Source organism: Chiloscyllium plagiosum, chromosome 9, assembly GCF_004010195.1.
Source record: "Chiloscyllium plagiosum isolate BGI_BamShark_2017 chromosome 9, ASM401019v2, whole genome shotgun sequence".
Lineage (NCBI taxonomy): Eukaryota > Metazoa > Chordata > Chondrichthyes > Orectolobiformes > Hemiscylliidae > Chiloscyllium > Chiloscyllium plagiosum.
The window spans coordinates 54639090-54649777 of NC_057718.1; the positions used below are offsets into that span (position 1 = coordinate 54639090).

Consider the following 10688-nt stretch of genomic DNA (forward strand, 5'->3'; position numbering starts at 1 on the left):
TATGAATCCCAGCTGTCCCAGAGCCTCAGAAATCTGATGCCCTGACATCTACAGAAAATTAATACAATATTTTCATGAGCTAATTTGACTGCCTACCTGTTTTCAGAAGTTTAATGGCTTGTGTCCTTTCATCCTGCTCCCCAAAACCATTTTCTTCAACAACGTGATTTTGAATTTCTTCGTCAATTTCTGTAAGAGGCTTAAGTTGCTCTAAGATACGACTGGTGAATTCAGATACGTGTGGTGACAGAGTTGGATTTGAATTTGGTAGAGTGATGTCTATCATGAATAAATACGTTAAAACGCTGTGGAGAGAACATTTGAGAAGTAACATGAAATAGGATGTCATAAGTTATATTGTAACATGTTAAGTTTTTATCATGAAACATACTTAATAATTTTGAGGATTGTGGAATTGCTATTGAAGAGTGTGCAGGATGTTCTACCCTAAAAGGATGCTAGTGAACCAGATTAGTTTTTACAACAATGATAGATATCATGGTTGTCGCCAAAAAAAAATATTATAGCAACAAGCTCCTGCACTCCCTGGCCCAAACCCTTGACTTGCCCACAGTTTTCTCATTAATTTCAACCTGCTTTTAATAATCCTTTCTAAAATGCAAAAATCATTACCCTTTGCTAGGACAATAATGTACAACTATCATCTCACTGTCTAATTATAGGGAACAGCACATACATAAGTCCGTTTTTGCTCAGGAATTGGTTTAATAACTTCAGTTGTAGATTAGGGGTTATCAGCAATGCATTACACAAGTGACATCTTTTGAACTGGTCCTGTCAGACCAATGATTCCAGTTACAGGCACTCCCTTGTCCTGTCTTGGTCCAGTACACATCTCCTTTACACATTTTAAGACAGACACCTCGTCCACATTCCAATGGAACAAAACTGGCTCATCTTGCTATTCTTTTATTTTAATTTTCAGTTCAAAAAGTTTAATAGCAAGGCTGTTGCAAAGAACATTTGTGTTTTTACTATACTAGATCAAGTATCTTGGAATCCTTGGCTCCAAAATGTCCCCCAAGTCAAAGATACCTCTATCTCCTCCCTGCACCCAGCTGTAGTAGCTTGCAAAACCAAGTAGCTGTTTATTTCTGCTAACCACAGAACTACCATTTGTTCATAATACCCACTAACTTTCCTGGAAATCTGTATCCGATTTAAAAATTGGCTCACTATGCTCTCTTCACATTGCAAAATGAAACATATTAACTTTGCATTCAGGTAGAAATTTTAATTAGCTATTCTTGACCCCATCCATTTCCCTTTCATCTAATGGACAATTTACAACCCAATACTTGAAACACCTCTCTGGAATATTGTGAAACTTGGAGTCTACTCATGGTAAAGTTACACTGCTGCATTCTTTCCAAGTGTAAATGCCTCACACCCAACTCCCCATAAAACACTCCAAATATTCCAATGATCGCTCCAATCAAACCACCCAGGAGTGCTGTCCAGCATTAGAACAAGTCAAGTGATTCCATTCATTTACTCTAAATTTAAAGACAAAGTCCCAAAATAATCGAATGAACCTAATTAAATTAGACTCCCTAAAGTCAAAGATATCCTGTAATTAAACAGTGTTGACAACAAATAAATACTTTTTAAGCACATGAGCTAGGAAAAACAGAACGCTCCCCCACATAGCATTTTCAAACAAATCTTAAGCTGATCAGAATCTCTCCGTCCATCAGTGATAAACTGGCTGACTGTGTTGCTCACCTATCTTCACCAACCCATGACCACCTACTGTCCCCAAGAATCCCCAGTTCTGTCTTCTTATCAATGGTTTTCCTGTCAGCAGCTAACCAGCCTGTTACTTCAATCAGCTGCTGGGCAGGAAGTAAAATAAATATTATTGTACTACTAAATTGAAAAGGATCTCTATAGGCCGACTTGCCAATCTTTTTGCTGTCCAGACCTTACTCTAAGTCTTTTTAAAATACTGGGGCATGTTCTCTGAATTACTTTAGACCTCTGACTTGTTAATTTAGTCACATAGTTAATACCACACCTTATTCCAGAATGAGCATGGAAACAAGAAGGACCGTGATACATTTAATTCAGTATGAGCTATATGAAGATATTATTAGGTTTTTCAGTTCGTTGTGACCATGGACATCTACAATTTAATTCAAATCATGATGGTCAAATAAATATTAAACATTTGTACTGCAATACAAAATGGAAAATAAGCAATTTGCTCTAAAATACCATCCCAAATTATGACTGATATACTCTTGGCCATGTGTTTTAACAGCAGTACTCACAATAAATCTTGAACTTGTGCAATTCAATACTTAAATTCAGATGTACAAAAACATCAAATCCACATGTGCATACATTTCATAAGAATAAGAAATCCTAATATTTTAAAATCTTATTCAAATCTCGAACTCTCACCTTCCGATCCTTTCTCGCACGTTTTTATAAACTTGCGTGAGTTTCGGCTCAAGATATTGAAGGAGCCTATGCATTAGTTCAGGCACTCTCCATTCTTGCTGCGCCAAACCACCCTGCAAAACGTACAGTCGGCTAGCAATAGAACACAAAGAATGGGATTTTGTAAATTAAGGTTTTCATTCCTTACAGATATAGATCATTACATTCACAATTTTCTTTTTAATGGTCACATATTACAGCCATTAAGTTTGTTATTCCTTTATTGGCGTTAATTTTTCACATTGTGATAGTATCAATATTGAAGGAAGCTAACTGGCCTACTGCATGCGCACATATATTTTGAATGAGTACCATTACCTTGCTTATTCCCCATAAAAATGTAAATGTCTCCTTTTCCAAGTATATATCCAATTTTCTTTCGTAAAGTCACTTGAATCTGCTTCCAACACGTTTTCAGGCAATGAATTGCACATGATGGAAAATATTAATCTGGATGCAGGTTTGCTCACTAAGCGGGTAGGTTCATTTTCAGACGTTTCATCACCATACTAGGTGACATCTTCAGTAAGCCTCCAAATGAAGCACCAGTAGTGTAGCCCGTTTTCTATGTTTGAGTTTCCTAAGGTTAGTGGTGTCATTGCTTGTGGTGACACCATTTTCCTATGGCGATATCATTTCCTGGGGGGGGGGGGGGGTGCAAATGGGATCCAAGTCAATGTGTTTGTTTACAGTAGCATGGCATTCCCACCGGAACTCTATCAACACATTAACTTGGATTCTATTTACCATCCCCCTACCCCCTGGAGATAAAGAGGAAATGACATCACCATTGGAAATGGTGTCACCACAGGAAATGACATCACCAACTCTAGGAAACTCAAACGTAGAAATAGAAAGCGGACTGCACCACTGGTGCTTCATTTGGAGGCTCACTGAAGAGGTCACCTATTATAGTGACAAAATGTCTGAAAACAAACCTTCCAGCTTAGCGAGCAAACCTACATCCAGAACCTCAACCTGAGCTGCAAATCTTCTCAAAATTACTTGGATCATGCTAATTCATTCTTTGGCCTCGGGTTACAAAAAACAGAATGAGGAAAGAAAAAAAAAGGAAATGCTTAGGGAGGGGAGGGTTGAGTATGGGAAGATAGGGACTTGATAACTTGATAGAACAGACCATTTGGCCCTTAGATAAAATCATAGTTGATTTGAATACTGTTGCAACTCCAATTTACTGTCTCTTACCCAGAACATTTGACTCTCTTATCTATTAACAATTTATTGAACCTCAAGTTCAGTCAACCAGCCTCAACCGTTTCTTGGAGAGAGTAGTGGGTAAATGAAGGGGAAGGCTGGGTGATTGGAAAGGCAAGTAAACACTGGGACACTGTCTCTTAAAAAGAGTTGAGCATGAGAACTTACCATGGTTGCGCTCTGATGGCTCTATCCAGTGTAGGAGGTTCAAGATCTGATCCTCAGCATGCCATCTAGCTACCAACATACTCAAAGCTTGGGAGATGTGAAAACAGAAATCCAGGTTTCCACTGGCATCTCCCGTTGCCAAGCATGCATGTGGTTGTTAGGCAAAAATAGAACAGAGTTTAGTGGTAACACTGCCAAGGGCAAATTTAAATGAATTTGCTCATGTTTCTAGGAAAGTTACCACAGGATGGGTGAAAATAACAAATGTTATTTGTATATATGTAAACTTTGCAAAGCAGCTGTATGAAGTAGAAAATGAAAGAAAAACCATCTTTCAAAAATAACCTACACTATATTTCTAGCCTGTTGTAAACAAAACTCAATTTCTGAAACTGAGATTTTAGCAGAGAACTCAAATGGCACAAACTATTACAGCATATAAGAACACTTGCTCCAAATTGTGCCAAGTCAGAGTCAGAATTGAACAGCAGAGGACCAAGGATTTGGGGGGTATAATGTGCTACTTAAGGGCTCCACAAAATGATTATCAAAAATTAGTTTAGAACATTGAAATGTTATTTGACTACGTTTTCTAACAAGGCAGCGAACTGCTAGGAGTATTGAGGCATACAGTTGTTTTATTGCATCAGGAACAATTGTGGTATGTTGATTAATACTGTGGTCCCAAAAATAAGTCTCCACTTTTTTCCTGGCAGGTCCTGTCTTTTTGAAGAGTGAGATTGTCGTACATTTCACAACTCACTTGGAGGTAATTGTCATCTGTTTGGAAGGTGCTGTCTAAGGATCTTTGGTGAACTTCTGCAGTGCATCTTCTAGACAGTACACACTATTGCTACTGAGCTTCAATGGGGGGAGGGAGCAGATGTTTGTGGATGTAATGCCAATCAAGCAGGCTGCTTTGTGCTGAATGGTATTAAGCTTAAATGCTATTGGAGCTGCACTTATCCAGGCAAGAGGGGATTATTCCATCACACTCCTGAGTTGTGCCTTGTGGATAGTTGACAAGATTTAGGGAGTCAGATGATTTATTTGCTGCAGTATTCCCAGCCTCTGACCTGCTCTTGGAGCCACTATATTTATGTAGCAAGTCCACAGTTTCTGGTTAATGGTAACCCCCAGAAAGTTGACAGTTTGGGATTCAACGATGATAATGCCATTGAATGTCAAGGGGCTATGGTGAAAGTGTCTTTTACAGGAGATGTTCATTGCTTGGCATTTGTGTGGTGTGAATATTACTTGCCACTTGTCAGCCCAAGCCTACATATGGCCCAGGTCTTGTCGTATTTGACCATGAATTGCTTCAGAATCCAAGGAGTTGTGAATGATACTGCAGATCTGCAATCAATCATGAGCAACAGTTGAAACCCCGCTTTAGATCTTACGGAGAGAAAAGGTTATCTTCTGGTTTGATGACAAAGGTTGGGTATATGCTGGGTCTTAGGGTTGCAAATTGGAAAACAATTCTGCTGCTATTGATGGCCCATAGCACTTCATGGATGCACAGTCTTGAATTGCTAGATCTGTTGTGAAGTCTGTCTCATTTAGCATGGTGATAGTGCCACACAACACAATACAATACAAGATAATCTCAATGTAGAGACAAAGTTCTGCCTTGACAAGGACAGGTGCATCTGCAGTAGGCTAAATGGCAAGAATGGGGTCAAGTATGTTTTTCCTTCTTGTTGGTTCCTTCACCATCTACCACAGATCCAGTCTAGTAGTTAGGTCCTTTAGGACCCCACCAGCTCGATCAGTAGTGCTGCTGCCAAGACACTCTTGGTGGTGGACATTAAGTCCCTCACTCAATGCATATTACACTCTTGCCATCCTTAGTTCTTTCTCCAACTGAGGTTCAACATGAAGGACTGTTGGTTCATCAGCTGAGTGAGGATAGTATGTTTCAATTAGATTTCCTTGCCCATTTTAACCTGATGCCATGAGGCTTCATGTGGTCCAAAGTGAATGTTGAGGACTCCAGGTCAACTCACCCCTGACTATGTCATTATGCTGCCAAATCTGCTGGGTCTGTCTCTCCAGTGGTACAGAATGTATACAGGGATGGTGATTGCTATGTCTGGGAAATGGTCTGTAAATTATGATTGCATGAGTATAACAATGTCAGACTGTTGCTTGATTAGTTTGAGAGGCAGCTCTCCCAATTAAGGCAATAGCCCCCACATTAGATAGAAGGACTCTGCAGAGTCGACAGGATTGTTGTCTTTTGCGGTGCATAGGTCAATACCAGGTGGTCTTGTGGTTTCCTTTCTTTGCTGAGATTTTAAGTAATTGATAGTGGGTGGCACGGTGGCACAGTGGTTAGCACTGCTGTCTCACAGTGCCTGAGACCCGGGTTCAGTTCCCGCCTCAGGCGACTGACTGTGTGGAGTTTGCACGTTCTCCCCGTGTCTGCGTGGGTTTCCTCCGGGTGCTCCGGTTTCCTCCCACAGTCCAAAGATGTGCAGGGCCAGGTGAATTGGCCATACTAAATTGCCCGTAGTGTTAGGTTAGGAGTAAATGTAGGGGTATGGGTGGTTTCGCTTCGGCGGGTCGGTGTGGATTTGTTGGGCCGAAGGGCCTGTTTCCATACTGTAATGTAATCTAATCTAATCTAATCTGATACAATTGAGTGGCTTGCGGGTTGAGAGTCAACCACATTGCTGTGCTCTAGAGTCACATGTAGGTTAGACCAGGCATAAATGGCAGATTTCCTACCTTGAAGGACATTTGTGAACCAGGTGGACTTTTCCAATCATTTTGAGGTCATCATGAGATTCTTGATTTCAGTTTTTTTTTTAAATATAGAATTAAAATTCAAAATTTATTCAAACCAGAGTTCCCAGCACATGAGCTGAGCTTCTGGAATAATAGTCCAGCAATAGTAACTAGGCCATTTTGCCTTGGTTCCAATGAAACTGAACTGTTGAGGTGGTTTCGAATGCATTGTAAAAAGACTCCACAGAACTTCTTCCAATGATACTTCCACGAAGGGAGGATTCATCCAGAAGACAGTGATTTAGCTAATAGTTTCCAAAGGTGGGAATTGCAAATTGAATAAAGGTAGATAGGAAATTAATTAGTCCTTTAACCTTATAAATTTAAGATCAAATGCATAATAAATCACTTTTCTCATGGGTTTATCTTGAACTTAGTAAATATATCACAACTACATTTACTAGATTAATTCACGTCTGGTGAATTCTCTTTCAGTTTTACTGCTGTACTTGATAATTCCTTACCAATTATCAACCAGAACTAAACTCATTTGTGTGTTGAAAGGCAGATTAATCCGCTATACAGATACTTGAGAATTCAGTGGAACTCAAGTGCTTATTTTAAAAGCTTAATGTGGAGTACATTTAACCCTCACTGTTATTCATTGTTTAATAAAAAGGATCCAACTTGGTGAAATTAATCTACAAATGACAAAATGTTGAGAACTTGGTGCAATGTCATACTATGTGGCGACAGGAAACTCTACATCTTGCAATGACCAAGCAGAGACTTTTTTTTTACTCTGTGAAGCAAAGCTGGACATATACAAACATGGCAGAATTCTAATATGGATTGCAAAAAACTTGGCATTGCAGCCATCTACATCAGACCATCTTGCAAGTTATCACAATTTTGGTTTCTTTGTGCTCCAAACACCTCTCTTAGGTAATGCAATGGAGTCATCTGAAGGATTTTGCTCCTTTCAGTATATTAACTATCAAGCCTGAATTTGGATATCACTGTTTTTAAAAAGACCTCCAATGATGTTTGGAAGGGACTGAACAAGTATTGATTAATGGTGCGTGCATACTGCTTTCAAACATTGCTGGCAAATATATCCCTTCACTATATACACAGTCCTCCACATCAGATTATTAAGCACTTTTTTCAATCTGGATACATGGAATGCCTCATATAAGAATGGAGAGAGCATTTCAGAATACCAGTCTTAACAAAGCCCACCTGATTTGGAGGTATTAACGTTGCTAGTACTTCTTCCATGTCTTTGCCATAATTTTTGCAAAATGTGTACATCTCCTGCAGACATGGGGGTCCATATCTGTTTATAAAAGCAGAGAATGCTGCCCTGTTCAAATTCAGAAGCAAGATTTATTTTTAACTCACCTCATTATGGAATATCAGAAGTCTCAGCAACACTTTCTGATAAGGAGAACTAAATTAAGATTTCCTACAATGACAGAGACCAGGGTCAAAGAACAGGCTAAGTGGCCTTCAATGTCTCAGTTACGTTTATGACCTTCCCAATGTGATTTTATTGTCATGTGACATAGAAAGACTCGAAGTCAATTGAATTCAGTTACTTTGGATTTGGAAATTTTTGTAAGAAACACAAGCCACTCAAGAATTTTATTGCAAAATCCAATTCAAGTTTTCTTTTGAAAAGCAGACTGAACTACACCCTAATAAAAATTTATCTTTGGCAAACATTTCCATTCTGTAATTTCTAGTCTTGGATAAAGTTGCTCGACTTCATCCAAAGAGATCAAGCTTTTTCAGTACATTAGCCTGTTAGGCAGGGACTCATTTGAGATCTTTTCCCTAGAGACTTCCTTTGATATTAGGATGGAGCATTAGAAAGGTGGATGCTGTTTGGAGGATACAGTCAGATTAGAAGATGACAAAAAAAATCACAAAGAAATGAGAGAGAGAATATATGTTGAAAGCAAGATAAGGAATAGAAGTATGAATTCAAGTAGTATAGTGATGAAGGGAGGGATGCAAAAGCAGGTAGCCCTCACAAAGTTCCTGAAGGTACCACTTGAAGGGGAACAACTTGAAGTGAATCACTGGTTCCCATACAAATCGATGTTCATGCCAGAGATTGGTTCCTTCAGACAGTTTCTTGGCCAGAGAAAGAGAGCACAACTTGAAACACTATCATACAAATAATACAATCTGCATTCTCAGTTTAAATAACTCACAAAAAAAGCACATAAATTAAAAAAGAAATACAATGTATACAAAGAAAATACTTTTATGTAGTCAATTTCATCTAGTGGCACAAATTCAACTTTTGCAGATAAGAGGAAAGGGCGAGAGTGGCGATGCTGGAAGGAAGCAAAGCAAAAGAGAAAGACAATGCTGGGATGCAAAGCTTGGGCAAGGAGAGTAATAAAATTAAACTAGAAATCTCAATCGAATTCAAAGATACAGGCTTTAAAAAAATAAAATGTAATTCAAATAATGCTAAGTAGGGCAACATGAAACAAGGACCAGCACATAAATCCCAAAGACCCTTCATGAAATTTCAAAAATGTGTGCAAAGTGCATAAACATGAAAATTTATAGAATCACAGTATCATTAAGGTGCAGAGGGCGGCGATTCAGCCTCCTGTGTCTGAACTAAGCCTCAAGCATTTTCATTTGGTGCCAATCTCTTGCCTTTTCATAACAACCCTGCATATTGTTTCTAATTAAATAATCATCCAACACCCTCTTAAATGCCTCAACTGAACCTGCCCCAATATACTTCCGGGCAGTGCATTTAATACCCTAACTACTTGCTATCTTTTCTCAGCTCACATTGCTTCTTTTGAAAAATACATTAAAACTACCCCTCTAGTTTGTGATCTGTTTATGAATGGTAACAGTTCTTCTCTATCAACTTTGTCCACATCTCCCATGACTTTGAAAAGCTCTATCAAATCTCCAACTTGTCATCTCCTCTCCAAGGAAAACAATCCCAAAGTTTCCCATCTTTCACCCTAACTGGTGTCACACTCCTGGAAATATTCTGCAAACTAGGAGAAAATGAGGACTGCAGATGCTGGAGATCAGAGTCAAAACATGTGGTGCTTGAAAAGCACAGCTGGTCAGGCAGCATCTGAGGAGCAGGAGCATCTGCGTTTTGAAGAGCTTCTGCTCAAAACTTCAACTCTCAGGCTACTTGGATGTTGCCTGACCGGCTCTGCTTTTCCAGTACCACACTTTTTGACTCTGATCTCCAGCATCTGCAGTCCTCATTTTCTCCTAGTTTCCTGGAAATATTCTTGCAACTAGGAGAAAATGAGGACTGCAGATGCTGGAGATCAGAGTCAAGAAGTGCACTGCAAGAAAAACAGAGCCAGTCATGCGGTTTTGGAGGAGCCCAAGAGTCAAAGTTTTGAGCAGAAGCTCTTCAAAACGTCGATGCTCCTGCTCCTCGGATGCTGCCTGATCAGCTATGCTTTTCCAGCATCACACATTCTGACTCTACTCTTGAATACCTCTTCTGCAGTTTTTCATGTGTTTGTGTCCTTCCTATGTGGCATCCAGAACTGGACATAATACTTCAATTGAGGTTTAACCAGTCAAATTATACAAGTTCACAAATACCCTATCTGCTCTTGTACTCCATGATCTTATTTGTAAAGCCTAGAATAATGTATGCATTTTTAGTATTAGCTTTCTATCTGTACTGCAACATTAATGACTTATGCACTGAGACACCCACATCTCCCTCCTCCTGCACACCATTCAGAATAGGACCCTTTGTTTTCTTCTGTGCCTCCATTTTCTTTGTACCAAAGGGCATCACTTCTACGCAGTGGATTTTATCTCCCACCTATTTATCCACTCACCATGGCAATATCTTTTTGAAGGTAAAAACAATGACTGCAGATGCTGGAAACCAGATTCTGGATTAGTGGTGTTGGAAGAGCACATCAGTTCAGGCAGCATCCAAGGAGCAGCAAAATCGACGTTTCGGGCAAAAGCCAGATGCCTGGAGGAAGAACGCCTCATCTTCCGCCTTGGAACACTTCAACCCCAGGGCATCAATATGGACTTCAACAGTTTCCTCATTTCCCCTTCCTCCACCTCACCCT

The 10688-nt window shown here is 39.5% G+C and overlaps 1 protein-coding gene across 3 annotated transcripts in view; it reads right to left on the reverse strand.

Moving 5' to 3' along the window:
- LOC122552867 (proteasome activator complex subunit 4-like) overlaps positions 1 to 10688 on the reverse strand; it is a 193287-nt gene that overhangs the window by 33629 nt on the left and 148970 nt on the right. For all 3 annotated transcript variants that reach the window (XM_043695950.1, XM_043695949.1, XM_043695948.1), the window contains 2 exons: positions 2428 to 2559; positions 97 to 305 (listed from right to left, as the gene is read on the reverse strand). In XM_043695950.1, the coding sequence (XP_043551885.1) occupies positions 97 to 305; positions 2428 to 2559 (341 nt within the window). The remainder of the gene's footprint in view (positions 1 to 96; positions 306 to 2427; positions 2560 to 10688) is intronic.